Raw genomic sequence first — 23279 nt, 5'->3', positions numbered from 1 at the left:
TCCTGAGGGATCTCCTCCCAGACCTGGACTAAAGCATCCGCCAACTCCTGGACAGTCTGTGGTGCAACGTGGTGTTGGTGGATGGAGCGAGACATGATGTCCTAGATGTGCTCAATTGGATTCAGGTCTGGGGAACGGGCGGGCCAGTCCATAGCATCAATGCCTTCCTCTTGCAGGAACTGCTGACACACTCCAGCCACATGAGGTCTAGCATTGTCTTGCATTAGGAGGAACCCACGGTCCACCGCACCAGTACACGGTCTCACAAGGGGTCTGAGGATCTCATCTCAGTACCTAATGGCAGTCAGGCTACCTCTGGCGAGCACATGGAGGCTGTGCGGCCCCCCAAAGAAACGCCACCCCACAACATGACTGACCCACCGCCAAACCGGTCATGCTGGAGGATGTTGCAGGCAGCAGAACGTTCTCCACGGTGTCTCCAGACTCTGTCACGTCTGTCACATGTGATCAGTGTGAACCTGCTTTCATCTGTGAAGAGCACAGGGCGCCAGTGGCGAATTTGCCAATCTTGGTGTTCTCTGGCAAATGCCAAACGTCCTGCACGGTGTTGGGCTGTAAGCCCAATCCCCACCTGTGGACGTCGGGCCCTCATACCACCCTCATGGAGTCTGCTTCTGACCGTTTGAGCAGACACATGCACATTTGTGGCCTGCAGCAGGTAATTTTGCAGTGCTCTGGCAGTGCTCCTCCTGCTCCTCCTTGCACAAAGGCGGAGGTAGCGGTCCTGCTGCTGGGTTGTTGCCCTCATACGGCCTCCTCCACGTCTCCTGATGTACTGGCCTTTTCCGGGTAGCGCCTCCATGCTCTGGACACTACGCTGACAGACACAACAAACCTTCTTGCCACAGCTCGCATTGATGTGCCATCCTGGATGAGCTGCACTACCTGAGCCATTTGTGTGGGTTGTAGACTCCGTCTCATGCTACCACTAGAGTGAAAGCACCGCCAGCATTCAAAAGTGACCAAAACATCAGCCAGGAAGCATAGGAACTGAGAAATGGTCTGTGGTCACCACCTGCAGAACCACTCCTTTATTGGGGGTGTCTTGCTAATTGCCTATAATTTCCACCTGTTGTCTATTCCATTTGCACAACAGCATGTGAAATTTGTCAATCAGTGTTGCTTCCTAAGTGGACAGTTTGATTTCACAGAAGTGTGATTGACTTGGAGTTACATTGTGTTTAAGTGTTCCCTTTATTTTTTTGAGCAGTGTATATTTTTATTTGTTTAACACTTTTTTGGTAACTACTGTACGTGATTCCATGTGTTATTTCATAGTTTTGCGGTCTTCACTATTATTCTACAATGTAGAAAATAGTACAAATAAAGATACCCTGGAATGAGTAGGTGTGTCCAAACCGTATGTCTTAATATACTCATGATTGACAGCAGCGTACTGCACACAGGAAATGCATCAGTGCCTAATGTAGAGGAATAGCGATATAGATTTACTTGCAATAATCACATAAAGAACTATTGTCTGAAGTGATCTTAGACCTTTAGAAATACCGTACATCTGTCCTCAGTACATCCTGAAAGTGTTGTCCTTTTTAAAAGGGGAATGCAGTGGAACAAACAGGAAAACAAGGTTACATTGTAAGTAAGTTCAGTGATGATGATTATCGTGATGTGATTGGGTTCTGATTCCTGAAGATGATTCTGATCAAAATAAGGGAGAATGTGGGCTTTTTTTTGTTGCTGTCGAATGTCAATTTGAACACATTTCTGAAAATGTAACTATATATCTTATCACTTGATGTATCAGTGTGCACCTTTACATGTTGAATGTGGCATTGGTGTCAGAAGTGGAATTAGGTCATGTAATGGTCTCTGTACTCGGGAATGATCTTCAGCCTTGCAATGAAAATGACTATAATCTGAATAATCTCTGAATATTTGACTGGAATGGTTGCTTGGTGACATTGACAATGTTGGGATAATGTCTTAATGTGATCACCCAATCAATATACTGAAGGTACACTACAAGCAAAATTATCATTCATTTTGATGGGACATCCCATTAGCCTTGACGCTTGCTTGTCTTTCTTGGGCTCCAATGTCCCCTACTGCCTGGTTGTCGCTTGTCCTGCATCCTCAACAGGGTTGGCCTCAATTCCATTTGATTTCAGGAAGTAACCTGACTTGTAATTGACCGAATTGAAAGGGAATTGACCCCAACCCTGATCCCGAGTTCTATTCTTTGATATTTCCTAGCTGTCTCGGGACTGTAAAGTGGAGGTGCAGCGTATCCTCCACCAGAGGGCGCTGGATGTGAAGCTGGACCCGGAGCTGCAGAGGCGCTGTATGACCGACCTGGGGAAGTGGTGCAGTGAGAAGGCAGAGTCTGGACAGGTACTGGAGGAGACCACCTGCTGTCTTTATCACACAATTATTATCACTTGCATATTAAACCATATCATCCATCTATTTATTGTAGCCTGTAACTGCTGGCGGGATCATTTTTCTTTAGAAGGCTTTGTACTCGTTAACTATAACATGTGGTCAACCATGTTGGGCTTAGACCAGGGGCACAGTAATAATTGCACAACCATGGTGTATGTTTTCTGTATTGAAGTCTGACATGGTATTTTTGGGGTGTTCCAGGAGCTGGACTGTTTACAGGACCACCTAGAAGACCTGGTGTCAGAGTGCAAAGATGTGGTGGGCAACCTGACTGAACTGGAGTCTGAGGTAAGAAAGGAGTACCAGGGACACGTTGACCGACTGCTCTGTGTGAGGAACTGGCTGTGGTAAACTATGGTTGGTCACATGGTAAAAGGATGTTCTTCTCTCCTCCCACCAGGACATTCAGATTGAGACCCTGCTGATGCGAGCCTGTGAGCCAGTCATCCAGTCCTACTGTCACGTGAGTCCTACCTCTACCCCAGCGATGAGGGGCTATTCATACCACCAACCCCCCCTTTTCAATTCCACTACCAATGACAAGGATATCTATCCTGCCAAGAGTCTAGAATTTCAAATTATCCATAATTAAAAAAGAAATGTGAGTTTTAGATCTGTTGTTCTCATTGAAAGCAAGTCAAAGAAGCGGTAGATCTGTTCTATGTGCGTTATTTCCATGCTTCCCATTTTAAGTTTAGTTTTTGTTCTTTCTGTTTTGTACACCAGCTTCAAACAGCTGACAATACAATATTTCTGGTTATGGAAAATATATTTCACAGTAGTTTAGATGGTACAATGATTCTCTACACTATACTTGCGTGTTTTGTCACAAACTGACACTAGGCGAACTATTTGAATTTTAGTAACCAGGAAATGGCGGAACGATTTCTACATATCTTTAACTGATTTCACTGATTCTTATAAGGACAAGAGACATACTGTATTTCAATGGCTTTGTATTCTGACTCTAACAGCACTCCAACTTTTTTCCTTATGGTCTTTGGCTCCTGACCACTTTCTATTTTTCTTACTCTCTCTCCCAGGAGGTGGCAGATAACCAGATCGACACGGGGGATCTGATGGAGTGTCTGGTGCAGAACAAACACCAGAAGGAGATGAACGACAAGTGTGCCGTGGGCGTCACACACTTCCAGCTGGTGAGTCTCTGTGGCCCAACTCCAAATATACTCCCAACACTGGTGTATTTCATTTGTCTTTATTTTATTCAACCTTTATTTAACTAGGCAAGTCAGTTAAGAACAAATTATTATTTACAATGACAGCCTACCAAAAGGCCTCCTGTGGGGACGGGGGCTGGGATTAAAAATATAGGATAAAACACACATCACGACAAGCGAGACCTAAGACGACAACAACAGCATGGCAGCAACACATGGCAGCATGGTAGCAATATAGCATGACAGCAGCACAACATGGTATCAGCACAAAACATGGTAAAAATGTTACTTGGCACAGGCAACAGCATAAAGGGCAAGAAGGTAGAGACGACAATGCATCACGCGAAACAGCCAAAACTTTCAGTAAGAGTGTTCATAATTGAGTCTGAATGAGGAGAGACAGAACAGACTTAAACAGGCCAGTTTGAGTGTTTGTTGCAGCTCGTTCCAGTCGCTAGCTGCAGCGAACTGAAAAGAAGAGTGACCCTGGGATGTGTGCGCTTTGGTGACCCTTTAACAGAATGTGACTAGCAGGAAGTATGTTGGATGTGGGTTACAGTAGATATCTCAGATAGGGGGGAGTGAGGCCTAAGAGGGTTTTATAAATAAGCATTAACCAGTGGTCTTGTGACTGGTATACAGAGATGACCAGTTTACAGAGGAGTATGGAGTGCAGTGATGTGTCCTATAAGGAGCATTGGTGGCAAATCTGATGGCCGAATGGTAAAAAACATCTAGCCGCTCAAAAGCACCCTTAACTACCGATCTATAAATTAAGGACCCGTAATCTAGCATGGGTAGGATGGTCATCTGAATCAGGGTTAGTTTGGCAGCTGGGGTGGAAGAGGAGTGATTACAATAGAGGAAACCAAGATTTATTTAACCTTAGTCTGCAGTTTTGGAATGTGCTGAGAGAAGGACAGTGTACCTTCTAGCCATACTCCCAAGTACTTGTATGAGGTGACTACCTCAAGCTCTCAACCCTCACAGGTAGTAAGTACACCGTTGGGGAGAGGGGCATTCTTCTTACTGAACCACATGACCTTTGTTTTGGAGGTGTTCAGAACAAGGTTAAGGGCAGAGAGAGCTTGTTGGACACTAAGAAAGCTTTGTTGTAGAGCGTTTAACACAACATCTGGGGAGGGGTCAGCTGAGTATAACACTATCATCTGCATATAAATGGATGCGAGAGCTTCCTACTGCCTGAGCTATGTTGTTGATGTAAATTGAGAAGAGCGTGGGCCACTCACTAGGTGACAGGCTGTGGCTGAGACAGCAGATATACCGACTTTATACACTGCACTCTTTGAGAGAGACACCAATACTCCTTAGCTGACCCACAAGAATGGAATGGTCTACCATATCAAAAGCTTTGGCCAAGTCAGTAAAAAATAGCAGCACAACATTGCTTAGAATCAATGGTGACATCAATTAGCACCTTTTTAAGGTTGCAGTGACACATCCATAACCTGAGCGTAAACCAGATTGCATACCAGAGAGAATACTATAGACCTCAAGAAAGCCAGTCAGTTGATTATTGACAAGTTTTTCCAACACTTTTGATAAACAGGGTAAAATAGAAATAGGCCTATAACAGTTAGGATCCGCATGATCTCCCTCTTTAAATGAAGAATGCACTGTGGCTGCCTTCCAAGGAATGGGAACCTCCCCAGAGAGGAGAGACAGGTTTAAAAGGTCAGAGATAGGCTTGGCGATTATAGCAACCTTTATCAAGAAGAAAGGGTCTAAACCATCTGACCCAGATGTCTTTTTGGGGTCAAGTTTAAGGAGCTCCTTCAGCAACTCGGACTCAGTGACCGCCTGCAGGGAGAAACTTTGTAGCGTGGCAGGGGGAAAAGAGGTAGGAGCATCGGGGCTAGTCGCGTTTAGAAGGGGTGGTAGATTAGGAATTGTTGGACGGGCAAGGAGGCGTGGCCGAATCAAATAGCACTCCTGATCTGAAACATAATAAGTATGTGTGTGTGATCCCTGTGAGAATTGCACCCATGCCCTTGACTGTCGATTCACTCCCATTTCTCTGCTCTTTCCTTCTTCTTTTGCTCGTCCCTTCTCTTCCCTCCCAGGTCCAAATTAAAGACTTCCGTTTCTCCTACAAGTTTAAGATGGCCTGCAAAGAGGACGTGCTCAAGCTCTGCCCCAACATCAAGAAGAAGTGAGTGCTGCCTGAGTGAGAACCCAGAAATAGTTAAGCAAAATGTCAAACAAACGTTCTCTCTTTCGCTCCCCTCTCTCTCATTTTCTCCAGGGTGGATGTAGTGCTCTGTCTGAGCACCACGGTGAGGAACGACACTCTGCAGGACATGAAGGAGCAGCGTGTGTCTGTCAAGTGTCGTAAGCAGCTGAGGGTGGAGGAGCTGGAGATGTCTGAGGATATCCGTCTGGAGCCTGAGCTCTACGACTCCTGTAAGCAGGACATCGGGCGGCTGTGCCAGAATGTGGCCTTTGGAAACGCACAGGTCAGTATTATTGATGCGTGTTCTAAACACATTCCTCTCCATCTGATTCCTATCAGCCGGACGACAGCCTCTCTTGTCAGACAAAAGCGTTTAGCAACGGTGATATTTCTACATGAGACTGATTTGACGAGGATGACGATGAAGACGAGTGCCCTCTCTCTGTCATAGGTGATCGAGTGTCTGAAGGAGAACAAGAAGCAGCTGACCCAACGCTGTCACCACAAGGTGTTTAAGCTGCAGGAGGTAGAGATGATGGACTCGGAGCTCGACTACCAACTCATGAGGGTCTGCAAGCCGATGATCCGGGTATGTACTTTTTCACTGCGTCGTTTTAGCACACAAGGACACAGGTCCAAACACAAGGAAAATGCAAGGAATGTAAGGAAGTCTTCAACAATGTAGTTATGCTCGAAGGCGCCTCTATCAAACCATGATTGCTGATTGCATTGCGTCTGGAATTAAATCTGAGTGTATTTTGTATAATTATAATTTTCTGAAGAAGAGGTTCCTGGCGGTTAGTAAAACTGTCAGACAGATAGGATGAATGGGGCTTGTGGTGCCTGTTGGTCTCTCCCATGCATATTCTCTTCCAGTGCTTTTATAGTCCGGGACTCTTACAAGAGAAAAGCTGCATAGTCTGTGGCTCCCATGCAATGAATGTAATTTATAATAACAACCAGCGTTTCGACAGCTACGCTGCCTTCATCAGGGTTCTATCTAAGTTTCATAGTGTTGTCTCTGTCTCTACCAGCGGTTCTGCACTGAGGCTGATGCCAAGAACATGCTGCAGTGCCTGAAGCAGAACAAGAACAGCGAGCTGATGGACCCCAAGTGTAAACAGATGATCACCAAGAGACAGATCACACAGAACACGGGTAGATACTGAACACACACACATACACACACATACATACACACACATACATACACACACACACACACACTATAGCGCACAATCAGAGGAGGCTAGTGGGACAAGCTATAGGAGGACGGGCTCATTCAAATGGCTGAAATGGAATTAATGGAACAGTATCAAACATATGGAAACCACATATTTGACTCAGTTCCATTTCTGCCATTCTAGCCATTACAATTAGCCCGTCCTCCTCTGGCTCCTCCCACCAGCCTCCACTGCTCACAATCTGAGCAGAGATTATGGCTTCCAGTATGCAAACACAGCACCTCTGTAGCATTACTTCTATGTCCCATCTGTTCTCTCCCGATATCTAACCACGGGGTTCTCACCCTGTCTCCTCTCCCGTGTGTCCTGTCCAGACTACAGATTGAACCCGGTGCTGAGGAAGTCGTGTAAGGCTGACATCCCGAAGTTCTGCCAGAGCATCCTGAACAAGGCTACAGGGGACAGCGAGCTAGAGGGACAGGTCGTCTCCTGCCTCAAACTCAAATACGCCGACCAGGTCAGAATGCATTGGGTTACTGCATTGGGTTCACCTTTTTTGTTGGTGGGGGGGGTTTGTTACTACCGCGTTGAGGCGTTTTTCTATTTTTTTAAATATCTCTCTGTTTACGTATGTGTACTAAACGCGTAATGTTGTCCACAGCGTCTGTCTCCTGACTGTGAGGATCAGATCAGGGTTATCCTGCAAGAGTCAGCTCTGGACTACAGACTGGATCCTCAGCTGCAGCTGCACTGCACTGACGAGGTGAGTCGGCCTCCCGGTCCTACGCAAGACTATTTCTGCTGTCTTATGCACGTTAAGTTTTTTTTTTTCCCACATTGGGGAAGTCACCGAGTTCACACACCCGTCTTGCGTGTCAGATCTCTCGGCTGTGTCCCGAGGAGGCTGCGGCCCAGGAACAGACTGGTCAAGTAGAGGAGTGTCTCAAAGTCAACCTGCTCAAGATCAAAGTGGAGGGCTGCAAGAAGGTGGGTGGCTCTCATCTCCTCACCTCGAATGTAACCATGTTCCGCTGTCCGGGAGTCAAGAGTCTTCTCAAGACTCTTCTTCACGCCTTTCTCTGTTTTCTCTGCAGGAGGTGTTGAACATACTAAAGGAGAGTAAGGCAGACATCTTTGTGGACCCTGTCCTCCACACGGCGTGCGCTCTGGACATCAAACACCACTGTGCTGCCATCCCGCCAGGACGAGGGCGCCGTGAGTAATGCACACGGTCAATTTGTATACACACCTCTGTCCCTCGTACACACGTCTCTTACCGCTTCGGCCCTTTTTCCCTTTGTGTTGAGTGGCCTTACAACACTGCTGGAGCTAGAAACAGGAGCATTTCGCTGCACCTGCGATAGCATCAGCACAATATGTGTGCTCAACCAATAAAGTTTGAGTACCTGACAGTGTGCGTTGGCTCCTCCTCAGAGATGTCCTGTCTGATGGAGGCCCTGCAGGACAAGAGGGTGCGTCTGCAGCCAGAGTGTAAGAAGAGACTGCAGGACCGCATCGACATGTGGAGCTACGCTGCCAAGGTGAATAAGACACACACACACACACCCACCAGCAACACGTCACTAGCTTGGCTAAGCACTCACACCCGAGTCCCTTCAAAACAAGTGAGAACCTGTCAGACATTACCACCATACTTTTTACGGCACTTACATCTGTTCGCCCTGTCCCCCCGGACACACCCGTTCACGTTTTCTAAAAATTCTTCAAAAACCTGTCACTAAAATTCACACTCCTACTCAATGAATGTGACTTCACACTGTTCAGTGTATAATTGAAGCCTGCATATATAATGGCTGATTTCCTCATATTTGCGAAGGCGTACCTGAGATTTGGCTGCAGGAATGGCAGGAAGGAATATACAGTCGAAGTCGTAAGTTTACATACACGTAGGTGGGAGTCATTAAAACTGTTTTTCAACCACTCCATTTCTTGCTAACAAACTATAGTTTTGGAAAGTCAGTTAGCACATCTACTTTGTGCATGACAGAAGTAATTTTTCCAACAACTGTTTACAGACAGATTATTTCTCTTATAATTCACTGTATCACAATTCCAGTGGGTCAGAAGTTTCCATACACTAAGTTGACTGTGCCTTTAAACAGCTTGTAAAAATCCAGAAAATGATGTCATGGCTTTAGAAACTTCTGATGGGCTAATTGACATAATTTGAGTCAATTGAAGGTGTACCCGTGGATGTATTTCAAGGCCTACCTTCAAACTCAGTGACTCTTTGCTTGACATCATGGGAAAATCAAAAGAAATCTGCCAAGACCCCAGGAAAAAAATTGTGGACCTCCACAAGTCTGGTTCATCCTTGGGAGCAATTTCCAAACGCCTGATGGTACCACCTTTCTATCTGTACAAACAATAGTATGCAAGTATAAACATCATGGGACCACGCAGTCGTCATACCGCTCAGGACGGAGACGGGCTTTGTCTCCTAGAGATGAATGTACTTTGTTGCGAAAAGTGCAAATCAATCCCAGAACAACAGCAAAAGGACATTGTGAAGATGCTGGAGGAACGGTTTACAACTGCACATGGGGACAAAGATCGTACTTTGTTTGAGAAATGTCCTCTGGTCTGATGAAACAAAAATAGAACTGTTTGGGCATAATGACCATCGTTATGTTTGGAGGAAGAATGGGGAGGCTTGCAAGCCAAAGAACACCATCCCAACCGTGAAGCACAGGGTTGGCAGCATCATGTTGTGGGGGTGCTTTGCTGCAAGAGGGACTGGTGCACTTCAAAAAATAGATGGCATCATGAGAAGGAAAATTCTGTGGATATTATTAAAAAATATATATTTCACCTTTATTTAACCAGGTAGGCTAGTTGAGAACAAGTATATACAGTGTGTGCAAATGAGGTAGGATAAGGGAGGTAAATTATATTGAAGACATCAGTCAGGAAGTTAAAGCTTGGTTGGAAATGGCTATTCCAAATGGACAACAACCCCAAGCATACTTCCAAAATTGTGGCAAAATGGCAACAAGGACAACAAAGTCAAGGTATTGGAGTGGTCATCACAAAGCCCTGACCTCAATCCTATAGAAAATTTGTTGGCAGAACTGAAAAAGCGTGTGTGTGCAAGGAGGCCAACAAACCTGACTCAGTAACACCAGCTCTGTCAGGAGGAATGGGCCAAATTTCACCCAACTTATTGTGGGAAGCTTGTGGAAGGCTACCTGAAACATTTGACCCAAGATAAATAATGTAAAGGCTATGCTACTAAATACTAATTGAGTCTATGTAAACTTCTCACCCCCTGGGAATGTGATGAAAGAAATATAAGCTTAAATAAATAATTCTCTCTACTATTATTCTGACATTTCACATTCTTAAAATAAAGTGGTGATCCTAACTGACCTAAAACAGGGAATTTTTACTAGGATTAAACATCAGGAATGGTGAAAAACTGAGTTTAAATGTATTTGGCTACGGTGTATGTAAACTCCCAACATACAACTTACATTGTACGTACATCATTGGAGGCTGCTGAAGGGAGGACGGCTCATAATGATGGCTAGAATGGCATCAAACACATAGAAACCATGTCTTTGATAGCATTCCGCTCCAGCCATGACCACGAGCCCCCCCCAGTTAAGGTGCCACCAACCTGTGATAAACATGCACAATGACCTGCATGTCATTGTGTCAGTAAGGGGAAAACACTGCATGAAACCTTTTACTCTTCAGTTAATGGAGACACACACACTCCCTTCCTCACAACACTCTCAGTCTCCCTGACTCTCATCAACACACACGCAAGCTGCATTTAAGTAGCACCAGAAATAGATTTTTACATTAGGCCTATAGGAATCCTACCTTTTCAAGCACATCTCACAAGTAGCAGACCATTTTCCTTTCTTCCTGTGCCAGTCAAATGTGCCTTAACCTACTGTCAATTTACCAGGTTGTTAGCTGTCTCGGTAACGACTGAACAACACCAATAATTAGCGACCCAGGATTAGTTTAAAAACGGCCCTGCGACATGGTTTGTGAAATTTATATTGAATGTGCCCGAATCCAGATAGAAAGGAAAAAGGCACCTCTTTTTTTTAACCGTTTCGACTAGAGACGAGATGTTTCCTCTGCTGTGAAGCTGCAGAGTTGAGGCGAGACGTTTCCTCTGCTGTGAAGCTGCAGAGTTGAGGCGAGACGTTTCCTCTGCTGTGAAGCTGCAGAGTTGAGGCGAGACGTTTCCTCTGCTGTGAAGCTGCAGAGTTGAGGCGAGACGTTTCCTCTGCTGTGAAGCTGCAGAGTTGAGGCGAGACGTTTCCTCTGCTGTGAAGCTGCGGACTAGAGCATGTGAGCGGAGTTGAGCGGTTGGAAATCTAACTAACACCCATCTATTTGTGTGACTACCTGGACCTACCAATTGGTTTGAAGTATTGAAACCAAACCATATGCACTTGAATTATAAGTATTTGAATAAACATGAAAAGGTGAATGTAAGAAGCAAACATCATTTCAGATAGGCTACATGTCATATTAAGCAGCATATAACACACTAAATGGGTCAGGAGACAGACAGGGAGCCTAAGAAGGAACAAAAAATGTATTATTTAGGCTATATTACTTCAAGGCTATAGCCTACAAAGAAATGCATTTGTGAGTGCGACCCAATAGGCTGGTAGGGATATAAAGCGCTCAGCATTTAAATAACATTTAATTGGCTTCAGTCTCATGCGATGGTGCCTGGAGAGCCGGCCAGCAGCGGAGAATATCCTCTCCTTACTTGCAGAGCCACTGGGGATGCAGAACACCCGTTTGGCCACTCTTGCCAGGCTGGTTAGAGATACAGAGTTGTTTTATTTTTTTTCTGTAGGTAGGCCCAAAGGATTTTAGGCAATGACACACTTAGTTATCTTCCCACCTTGTTCCTTTCATTTAGCATGTGCACATAGTAAGTACACCATCATGCTTTGGAGATAGGTGTCTTTTCAGATTCCACAATGATTCTTTAGTTACATCACTGCACTCCCTCTCTCGCTCTTGGTCCTCATCTTTGTAAGTCACCTTGATTTAGCACCTGTTTCTTTCTGAAAATATTTAGCGACCTCCATGACAGTAGCTAAAGCAAGGGGCTATAGCAGCACACAAGTAGACTACAAAGGCATGCTGGGCCGGGCATGCCCTGAGCTCCTGAAGTGAGTTCTACTGGAGGCCGACACTCCATCCTTTTGGGAATCTCGCTGCGTGCTCCGGTGAAATTGGGCGCGTTCCGCTCCAACTTTGCTCTGCTCACAGACTAGTCTGTGTTCTTGGTTATAACAGGCGATGAAATAACCATGTATCCACATTGCTCGCTTTGCAAGCTGCTCCAATGTAACACATGTACAAATCTAACAGAAGAGTCTTCAGGGTCTGGGTCTGCATCCCCGCTCACCATCACGGCTAAATTATGTTTAACAAAACTGATGGAGGAATAGATGAGCATGAAGAGCAGGCTGAGAGAAGCAGGTGAGTGAGGGCTGGTAGGGGATGCAGAGAGAAGCAGGTGAGTGAGGGCTGGTAGGGGATGCAGAGAGAAGCAGGTGAGTGAGGGCTGGTAGGGGATGCAGAGAGAAGCAGGTGAGGTGAGGGCTGGTAGGGGATGCTGAGAGAAGCAGGTGAGTGAGGGCTGGTAGGGAATGCAGAGAGAAGCAGGTGAGTGAGGGCTGGTAGGGAATGCAGAGAGAAGCAGGTGAGTGAGGACTGGTAGGGGATGCAGAGAGAAGCAGGTGAGTGAGGACTGGTAGGGGATGCAGAGAGAAGCAGGTGAGTGAGGACTGGTAGGGGATGCAGAGAGAAGCAGGTGAGTGAGGGCTGGTAGGGGATGCAGCTGGCTGATTTACAGCTGCCCCACGTGATATGCGCATGAAAGTAAAAGGGATGTTATTAGAGAGCTGTGCATACTGGAGACTAGTGGCTGTTGCTGAAATTCAACAGACTTTATACACATTTTATAACAGGTGCCAGCAGGTTCTTTAGATCGGTAGGGCTGAAAAAGTCTATCATATGAAACAGTACTGCGGTATTTAAAAATGTTGGTATCATTAAGTTTTTTGTATGGGGATATTACTTCGTTACTGGTATACCGTGCAACACTACAGTGGATGCTTACCCTCCTATGGTCTAGCATTGAACTCATACAATTTCACATCGAAACCTCTCTACTTTTCCATAATTTGATTGACACCCACACCTGCTCCCCTCTGTCCCTCCCAGGTGGCCCCGGCCGAAGGATTCTCAGACCTGGCCATGCAGGTGATGACCTCACCCTCCAAGAACTACATCCTGGCTATGATTGGCCTGGGCGTGTGCGTTCTCTTTCTGTTCGGCCTGCTGTGCGGCCGCATCACCAAGCGAGTAATGCAGGAGCAGAAGAACAGGTAGAGAGGGGGGCCTCAGAGGGTCCCAACAGCAAAAAAATACCTGGACAGGGCCCTCCCTCAGCATAGCCTCAACTGCCCCCACCTCAGCCTGACTCCATGTACAAACCATCTTCCCCTACCTTCTCTCCCCCTCTTTTACCCCCCAAGCCTCCACGTCACTCCCTGAGACTGGGCTCTATGGGGGAGCCATTCAAGCTTCCCTGTCATCATTGCTATGTCGTCGGAGGGCCACTTTGGGGCCTGGCCTACATTACCCAAACTCCCCTATGGTGGTTGGTCTCCCAGTTTCACTGGTGTGAGAAACCACATGCCCCAACTGTGAGACCGACACATAACCCCTCCAACCCCACTCCAGTGTCTGACTGATGAAAGCCAAGTCTTCACGTTATGTTCTACAGGAGACGTCTAGAAGGACGATGCCGCCACCTTTAGTCCTCTATCGCTCCACTGCTAACCAGCTAACGCTAACAGACCTGTACCGCCGGGGTAGGCCAGCCTGCAAGGCCATAAGCATTATTTTTTGATTTGGATTCTGCTTTTGGTTTCTTTTGCAGTGTTTTATTTTTTTTTCTGCCTCATTTAGATGCAATATTTATTTTTCTTTTAAGAAATGTTGCATTTGTGGGGGGTTGTGGGTCAGAAGGGGAGGTGGGTTCTCAGTAAGCATGAAGAGTTATTATGTGAGAAAGAACCTCTCCTTACTTACGGCCTGCCTTGGAGGCTTTCAATGATTTCAGTACTGATACTATTAGCGTGTGCGTGTGTGTGTGTGTGTTTGTCTGAGGGTCTGACAGTTGTGAAAGAGGAGTAATAACGCTGTTTTTCTATTATATTTTTGTTCTTCTGAGAGGACGTGGTGGTTGACAGACTTCAGGTTGCCGATGGGTATTAGAGTCACTGATTTGCCATGGGACTGCCAGGTGTGGCGTTGAACTGTCCTCCACTGACTGAGCCTCATGGGAGAGGAGTCCTGTAGCCTACAGTGTATTATATCAGTCTTACACTCCTTAAAGCTGATGATAATTATATTGATTACTCTATTTGTGATTATGCTGATAGACCTGGCAGTGTATCATAGCTCCAGTGGCAAAGGATGCCTGCTTAGATAGTACAGTCTGAAGCGGTACTCCAGGCACTCCATGCTTGGCCGGTGGTAGGGGTTAGCATGATGCTAACTTAGTGGGTGGAAATGGTAGAGAAGCGGTCTGCATCAAACAGACTGGCGTTCACACACATTTCTCTCAAGGTACTCCGTTAGCAGTGAGCATTTGACAGAGAGCTGGTTCTAATTTGTCCTGAGTGGACACAACACTGACGGATGCAGAAAGATAAGTCTCCTTTTGAAAACTGTCTTCTAACAAGTGTCTCATCTGGTTTTCAAGTAGTGAAACCTGTAGGGTAGCAGGTTTAAACCATTGGGTATTGGTATTGAAGAATGGTTGGTGGTACAAAGGGCCAAGAAGAATGGGAAGAGAAGAAAAAAAAAAGAGAAAAAAAGATACAATACAGATTAATGCTGAGAGATGTGAAGAGTTTGTTTGAAAGGATACTGGAACAGTTGCACATTTTTCTGTTATTCTATATATATATATATATATATACCAATACCCATATATATATTTATATATATTGATATTGTTTGCTCATAGCCTTATTTATTTGTTTACTAATGGTCAAAGTTGGTGAGTCCTTTTTTGATTTGATTGTTCTCTTGTTGCCTTTTTCTTCATTGCCTGTGAAGTACCCTGTTGTTAGACCAGGTTAAGAGTAGCCACAGCCTTTCACCTTACCTTTGAGCGAAGCCTGTTAGCTGAGGCTAGGTTAAGGGAAGCGGGTGGTGCTGGGGACGAGTTTGGGGGAGGGGCTGGATGTTGTCACTCCAGGAGTGTCTTGGCTCGGTTTTAGTTACTGAACTCTAAAGTACTTGTTCAGGTGGGATCTAAACTTTAACCAATCCAAACAGAGGAAAGCCCTCTCAAGGAGGAGTTCAAACACGTTCTCATGATGATTCAACAATCGCTTTCTCAAAACAAACTGTCATGCCATGTAAATGAGTCTGTAGAGTTTTCCCCTCATTGCTACTATGTCATTGCCTTGTTCTTGAATTGGTGTGAGCTGTGAGCGCTTCCCTCCTTGCTTGTAAAAACAATTGATAAATGTAATTTAAATGGCCTCCGCTGTAACCATGCAAAAGGTAGATTTGTCAATGTGTGCCTACTCTGAAAATCCCAGATGGGGATCCCCCACATACATTAATATATATATATCACACACACACACACACTAGAAGCCGCTAGCCTACTCTTAACTCCCCTTCAAACTGAGCAGAGGTGTGTGTACATGCGCCCCTCAAAGCTGTCACACCCCAGACTTGGGAAAGGGAAACACTCCAACAAAGACACCTAGTTTGGGAGAACTTTATTTTTTTTTTATACCAGCGCTCCTGTCTCAAGACAGCATTGAATTCTGTTGAGTAGTTCAATCTATCAATACTTACTGTTAATTTAGTCTGTCAAAAGCTTTCATCCAGTCAAAATTAAATTACTATAACAATGACTATAACATATGATTAAGATTATGATGATAAAATATGTTTTGTAATTATGTTCTTGTGTATAAATGTATGGAGGTCCTTTTGCTTTCATCTCTGATTATGCCATGTCACAGAATAACAGTGCATTTCCCTGGTTTTAAGTTCTGTCCTATACCGATGAAGTTGGACAATTTGTTAATAAAGTCTGCCGGTTTTTATAATGTTGTCCACTGTTTTGTAGGCACAGGACTGACAGGAGTCAGGACAGGAGGGAGGTTATAGGGCTGGCCAGTCTCCCAAAAGAACACTAACCTACATTACCACTCAGATTAGGTTCCAAACAAGGAAGGATCTGTGTTCATTCCAGCCCGTCGCACACAAATCCTCTAGTCTATGGCTACGAGAAGCCAGGTTTGATAAACAATTCTGAAGCACACCCAGTGCTCTGTGGGCCTGACTATACTAGACTTGGCCATTCAAGGTAGCTAACTACATTCAGGATGAATACCAAGAATGCCAGAGGTGGTCTCAGGCCATGAGGCGGCTAGGTAGACTAGTGGTTAGGATTATTGGGCCAGTAACCAAAACATTGCTGCTTCGAATAAGAGCGTCTGCTGAATTGCTCAAATGTTTAAATATGATTAGGGAATTACATGTCTGTAGGGAACACGCTTCTTTGCTTTGTGCTCTACTCGTCTGCTTGCATGTGGTTAACCCTTCATGTGTCCAACCTCAACCTGCTCCAGTAGTCCGAGTTGGATAATACAGCTCCCAATAAAATCATTTCTACAAAGAAGGGCCTTATGCAGAATACACAGACATAAATTATGTCCCATTCCCCATGTAGACTAGCCTCGTGACCATCTGAAGTACTGACCTGTGACATTCTGGATATATGTGTGTGTGTATGTATGTACACGCATGTAGGAGTTATTTCCAGCTGCTTCCAGTCATGGTCAGATGGATGGGTAGATGACCGTGTGGAGGCCAGAGACTGGGACCGATCCTGTGTTTGCTGTCTGACACTGGAGTGTTACATTTTTTCCAGCCTAGTTCAAAACCACCCCACTCTGCCTTCCTCTGCATACATGGGTGGATGGATAGGTAGTTTACACACTGTAAGGATCAGGTGCACCGTATAGGACTTTTTTTAGATATTGTAGTTTGAGTGTTCTTTGGATGGTGGATGGAGACATTTGCCAGTTGCTGGGAGTTAAGAAAACCAGGACCAGCCCCTATCATCTGCAATGTGATGGGATGGTGGAACGTTTTAATTGAACGCTCATCGATCAGCTGGCCAAGACAGCCCCAATACCCTTGTGAGTGGGACAAGTGTCTCATCCATGTAGCCCTGGCATACAATATGATGTTTGATTACATGCACATTGAAGCATTGCATGCTCTATTGGTAAATGGATCCATTTTTATTCTATGAACTATTCAGGAAATATCCAATAAACCAAAATGGTAACAACTGAGAAATGAAGGTACAGTACATATAGTTTGAAGAGGACCTGCAATCACAAATACCTTACACAAAACCGAACATGTACAAAACATTTAATATAGACCACTAAAATACTGAAATTCTTAATACATTTCTCATGTATATGCATTATAGCTGATGTGGTGGTCTGCCTTTGATATTAGAGCTACAGATTCCATAGCCCAAAGAAACACATTGTATTCCCCACTGAAATTAAACACACCGAACCATTCTGGTTTACTCATACAAATACCTAAAATTCTCCAAGGTGATAACAAGAGAGCAGCCTAAAGCCTGAGGAATGTTTATCCAGTTCCTCCAGTTCCACACCTGACAGTGCTCTCTCATCACCCCCTCCTCCTCCCTTCTTCCTTTCCATCACTCTAGAAACCGTAGGGGGAGACGAAAAGGGTGACCTTGGTGAGGTAGCGTCCCAGCAGGGCTTGTCTCTCCAGCTCGCTCATCTCTACCTCTGCCTCCAGTGTAGCTGGGCCCTGCACAGGGCTCACCAGGAGCAGGGTGCCCGTCTGCCTGCCAGAGCGCTGCATGCTAAAGTGGCTGCGGCCGCGACTCCCCAGCAGGCCGAAGCGCAGCGTGTCACCCAGCACACGGGCCGCAGACACCCGGAAGAGCACCCTTGGTGTGGACATGTTGGAGATCACGGGCATGAAGTGGAAGGAGACGGAGTTGGGAGCCTGGGTGCAGGCCTTGTCCCCCACCACACACGGGTTCCTCTCACACCGCCTGGGACAGGGACAGAGGAGGGTTCTTCTTGTTTCACCCAGTAAATATAACTGAGAAATACATCCAAACTCACCACCTCAAACCATTGTAATAATGTTGTTTTCTATTGTATATCTGTCTTGATTGTAGTAGTTATTTGTATGAGCAATAAAAAAATAATTGTCTAGAGCAAGGGGTAATTTGGGTGAATGAGGTTATGTGAGCCAAATGATGGGTGGAGCTGCACTGTGGTGACAATGAAATGAAAACGTTTCTCTCTCCACAGAAACAGCTAAATTGTATGTTTGTTTTAAAATGATTGAGAGTGTAGGGGAATCTCCTCCTCCATCGAATCAGTGCAGTCTCTTAGTGCAAAACCATAACATGATTTGGGTAAAACAGGAAGCATAGTGACACCAGATCGGATAGAAGTGGTGTTTTTGTTACAGCTGTTACTCACATGGGAGAGGTCTTGATGTACGTGGCGTTTGTGATGCGAGGACACTCCACTTGCACACACTGGAACCCCCCGTACGTATTCACACACACCTGGTCCAGGGTGCAGTTGTGAAGTCTGCTCTCACACTCGTCAATATCTATCCAGAGGTGAAGGGGGGAGAAAAGAAACACAAGTAACCAAGACTGGTCCCCACTGAGCCCACGACACATCTCCAAAGCTTCAGTTTTACTGGAAAGACATTGTCATATAATGCAGAGTTACCAATAGTTCCCATTGCAGTTACGAAGCAACAAAGGCCATGGACACTAGTAGAGCTCAATATCAGAGGTTGTATCAAAATACAATCTCCCTGTAACAACCACTGGCTAAGGCCAGGGTACTGTGGTAGCGCTTATTGGTGGAATGGTCTGGTCTGTGGTCCTGACCTTTGCAGCTGCGGTTGTCTCTGGCCAGGTTGTAGCCGCTAGGGCACACACAGTGGTAGCTGCCAGGGGTGTTGATACAGGTGTGCATACACAGGCGCCCAGGCTGTGCCAGCGGAAACAGCTGACACTCATCCATGTCTGAAACACAGTTCCTCAATATATCACTGATATACAGTGAACAAAAATATAAACACAGCATGTAAAGTTTTGGTTTCATGAGCTGAAATAAAAGATCTCAAAATTATTTTTTTCTCTCAAATGCACAAATTAGTTTACGTCATTGTTAAAAAACATTTATTCTTTGCCTAGATAATCCATCCACCTGACAGGTGTGGCATATCACAAAGCTGATTAAACAGCATGATCATTACACAGGTGCACCTTGTGCTGGGGGACAATAAAAGGCCACTAATTTGTGCAGTTTTGTCACACAACATAATGCCACAGATGTTTCAAGTTTCGAGGGAGCGTGCAATTGGCATGTTGACTGCAGGAATGTCCACCAGAGCTGTTGCCAGAGAATGTAATGTTAATTTCTCTACCAAAAGCCGCCTTCAACGTTGTTTTAGAGAATTTGGCATGTAGTCCAACCGGCCCCACAACCACAGACCACGTGCATGGCGTTGTGTGGGCGAGCGGTTTGCTGATGTCAACGTTGTGAACAGAGAGCCCCATGGTGGCGGTGGGGTTATGGTATGGGCAGACATATGCTATGGACAACAAACACAATTGTATTTTGTCAATGGCAATTTGAATGCACAGGGATAACGTAACAAGATCCTGAGGCCCATTGTCGTGCCATTCATCCGCCGTCATCACCTAATGTTTCAGCATGATAATGCATGACCCAATGTCGCAAGGATCTGTACACAATTCTTGGAAACTGAAAATGTCCCAGTTCTTCCATGGACCTGCATACTCACCAGACATGTCACCCATTGGGCATGGGATGCTCTGGATTGACGTGTTCCAGTTCCCGCCAATATCTAGAAACTTCGCACCGCTATTAAAGAGGACTGGGACAACATTGCACAGGCCACAATAAACAGCCTGGTCAACTCTATGTGAAGGAGATGTGTCGCGCTGCATGAGGCAAATGGTGGTCACACCAGATACGGACTGTTTTTTTGGATCCAAGCTCCTACCTTTTAATTAAGGTATCTGTAATCAACAGTATTCCCAGTCATGTGAAATCCATAGATTAGGGCCTAATGAATTTATTTCAATTAACTGATTTCTTTATATGAACTGTAACTCAGTAAACTCTTTGGAATTGTTGCATGTTGTGTTTATATTTTTGGTCAGCATATATAGAAAAAACTCCAGGCTACGTATTTTTTAAGCTCTGATGTATTGGGTCCACTTCCAAAATCACAACTGTACACTGACTGCACTCCTATATAAAATCCCATGACAGACAGCTCTAAGATTGTCTGGTTCTAAGAACCGATTGATTCTTAAAAGTGAAACACATGAATTAAAGGAGCCCTTGGTAAGGTTTGGCCGTAGGTAAGGTTCGGCCGTTCTGACCTGTGCAGATGTCGCTGTCGCGGCCGCTTATGGTGAAGCCTGCATCACAGATGCAGTGGGAGGAGCCCTGGAACTGGGTGCAGCGGGATGGACGAACGAAGGCCGAGAGGGGGGCAGAGGACGTAGAGATGGAGGAGGATGAGGGGGAGGGGGAGGAGGAGGAGAAGTAGGACGGCGTGGGAAGGGCGGCGGGGATGTTGCTCACAGTGTTTAAGACTGGGGAACAAAAAGGGACCATAAATATTACACCACTAAGCAGAGCAAGTAAGAGCAATGAGACAAAGTCTACACGTTACAGTACAGTATTAAACAAGGGGCTCCCCATTCATACACAGAGATAGTACTCCAGTAGTGTTGAATATTACCTACAGTAATAAATGACGCACCATATCATAGTAGAATAATACAATGGTATCATTCTAGGCACGGAGGGAGCAGAGACACAGACAGAAGTGGGCTCTGACTCACCCCTGCATGTGGGCTGCTGGCCGCTCCACTTCAGAGACGCCAGACACACTCTGGTCTGGGGCCCCAGCAGCTCATAACCTGCCTTACACACAAAGTGCACCTCGTGGCCCACACCAAACACCCTCCCCAGTCTCCTGCCGTAAGCCAGACTCTCAGGCTTAGGACAGGTGGCTGGACAGGGAGAGGGAGAGACGCACAGTACAAACAGTAAGACAATCATGACACTTTCAGACGGACACGAGACAAGACATTGGCAATGGTAAGTCCAGTAACTGTCAAAGCGCTAGTGCAAAACTATACAGTATATACAGTATATATTATAAAAGAGAAAAAACATCCATGTGCAAATGGCAAGCTATGCAGTCACTGTATCTCACCGTTGTGCGCCTTGGTGGTGTGTTTGACGGTACTGCTGTTCATTAGGGCATTCAGTCTCTTCCTCAGGGAGCGAAGGCTCTGCTGGTAGGAGGCCTCCTGGGCTGACAGCAACTTCTCCACCTGGTGCAGAGAGCTCTGCAGCTCCTGCCTCGACGCGCAGTCCTGTGGAGGGCACAGCAAGGTCCAGATCATTCAGTAGACAGCCACAATTTTAAGATTTCAGTTGTGGGGGGAATTGGCCCTAAATGCTTTGGGTGAGTGAATGAAAGATTAAATGAGTTTACTGTGGAGTAACACTGTAGTGGGTTTCAATGATTCAAATCAACATGACAAGAGATACCTACCTACCCAGGTTAGTACATTATTCATTACAGATCAGCGGTAGGAGACATATTACTAAATACCCGAAGGACTATGTCAATAGCTTTCCTTGCACATTCTTGGGGAAAGTGGATATTTTATGTCAAATGTGCTTTATTTCAAGTGCAAACTATAGACAGTCATGTTTGGCTCCATTCAATGGGAAACACCCACTGAGGTATCACCAGTGTGTGGCTGCTCACTTCACACAAACAAAATAAAAATGCATACGTAGTATTTACTGTAACAGGAGTAAAAGGTGTTAGGTCCACAGGTGAGGTTTTCAGTGTCAGAGCTCCTTGTGAAATGTTTTGCACCAATTACTGAAGTCCCACCTGTGTGAAAATGTCGTGTGTCAGGAATTAGAGATCGACCACAAACAGTCTCCAATTTCTCCAAATGTGTAAGGAACACTTTCTAGTGGCTCTGCCTCAACTTAGATAGCTTTTTCAAACACAATTACACTGTTAAGACTATAATTACAGCCCTGTGCATTGATATAAGAGAATATGAAAGAGCAAACGTGATCCTGGAGGTCAGTCTTTTTATATTGCCACAATTTGCAGCTCCTAGGTGTCAGAATGCCATGGACATCTTGTTTATGCAGCTGGATAAATGCTCAACTTAATAGAATCCATTCACTTCACCATAGATGCCTTTTGGTAATACAACGTCACAACATCACTACAATATGGATTTAGTATCAGTAGGGCAATAGTTGTGCATGTCTTTGCATTACAATTAATCGTTTATTTTTGATTTTTTTTTAAGCAGCAAGCATTTAAATAAAGTGGTAATTTTAAAAATCGAAGCAATATTCCATTAAAAAGTAATCAGTCAAGAGAAACAAAACCAGAGCAATAGTTGTTGGCTAGAACACGTGTTGTACTCACCTGGCCATGGGCAACGTAGAGATGATGCAAACCCCAAATCACCATAACAACACTAAACTGATTCATCATCATGGGGGGAAAAAAATCCTCTTCACACTTTCACCTGGATTCTTGGTCAATAACAAAATAAACCAATTAAAATAAGTTACCTTAATATAGCCTACAGTTTTTAGTTGTTTAAATATAATAGCCTACAAATATAAATAAATGCTCTTTCAATTACAAGAGTAAGACTCATTCAAACATGACAGCGATCTGAACAGTAAACACAGCAAACATTTCTCCTCTACTTTTTTTAGAGAGCAGATGCCACATTTCTCCCCGCCCAGTTGGGTATTTTAAAGCCAAGACGAGGAGCTGAATCCACCACTAGCAGAGTAGTGGGTCGTACATCTGCATAGAAGTAAAACCGTGGCTTTGATTTCAGATACTATTGTACCAAAATAGAAGGCTAAATTATAAGGCAATGTTTCTCAATTGGTAGGTTTCAATGGGCTAATATATCTTTTCATCATCTTTTGCACAAAAAAAACATGGTTTTAATGTGTACAGTATGGTAGACCTAGGCCGGACTGCTGCTGTGACACCATGTGCTCACTCTTTCCAGCAAGATACTCTTTCCACCTTTCATGCGCAAAGTCT

The 23279-nt window shown here is 45.1% G+C and overlaps 2 protein-coding genes across 3 annotated transcripts in view; one reads left to right on the top strand and one right to left on the bottom strand.

Moving 5' to 3' along the window:
• LOC110493154 (Golgi apparatus protein 1) overlaps positions 1–16132 on the top strand; it is a 41887-nt gene extending 25755 nt beyond the window's left edge. The window contains exons 12-26 of one of the 2 annotated variants that reach the window (XM_036952324.2): positions 1579–1617; positions 2236–2373; positions 2626–2712; positions 2825–2887; positions 3468–3581; positions 5687–5775; positions 5869–6079; positions 6248–6385; positions 6831–6954; positions 7355–7497; positions 7642–7743; positions 7860–7967; positions 8075–8195; positions 8415–8521; positions 13215–16132. In XM_036952324.2, the coding sequence (XP_036808219.1) occupies positions 1579–1617; positions 2236–2373; positions 2626–2712; positions 2825–2887; positions 3468–3581; positions 5687–5775; positions 5869–6079; positions 6248–6385; positions 6831–6954; positions 7355–7497; positions 7642–7743; positions 7860–7967; positions 8075–8195; positions 8415–8521; positions 13215–13382 (1752 nt within the window). In that variant the 3' untranslated portion in view covers positions 13383–16132. The remainder of the gene's footprint in view (positions 1–1578; positions 1618–2235; positions 2374–2625; positions 2713–2824; positions 2888–3467; positions 3582–5686; positions 5776–5868; positions 6080–6247; positions 6386–6830; positions 6955–7354; positions 7498–7641; positions 7744–7859; positions 7968–8074; positions 8196–8414; positions 8522–13214) is intronic. The other variant, XM_036952330.2, reaches the window with a different exon arrangement.
• A 1187-nt stretch (positions 16133–17319) lies between these two features.
• On the bottom strand, positions 17320–22968 carry LOC110493175 (fibulin-7). The gene is made up of 7 exons (XM_021567465.3): positions 22638–22968; positions 21384–21546; positions 21007–21177; positions 20539–20754; positions 19009–19146; positions 18584–18719; positions 17320–18144 (listed from the first exon to the last, which is right to left on the bottom strand). The coding sequence occupies exons 1-7, from the start codon at positions 22707–22709 to the stop codon at positions 17784–17786; spliced, it is 1257 nt and encodes a 418-aa protein (XP_021423140.3). The 5' UTR covers positions 22710–22968; the 3' UTR covers positions 17320–17783.
• Between the last annotated feature and the right edge of the window lie 311 nt (positions 22969–23279).

This window comes from Oncorhynchus mykiss, chromosome 2 (genome assembly GCF_057628025.1).
Source record: "Oncorhynchus mykiss isolate SJ-2025 chromosome 2, ASM5762802v1, whole genome shotgun sequence".
Classification (NCBI taxonomy): domain Eukaryota; kingdom Metazoa; phylum Chordata; class Actinopteri; order Salmoniformes; family Salmonidae; genus Oncorhynchus; species Oncorhynchus mykiss.
This window is presented reverse-complemented; position numbering and strand designations above follow the sequence as displayed.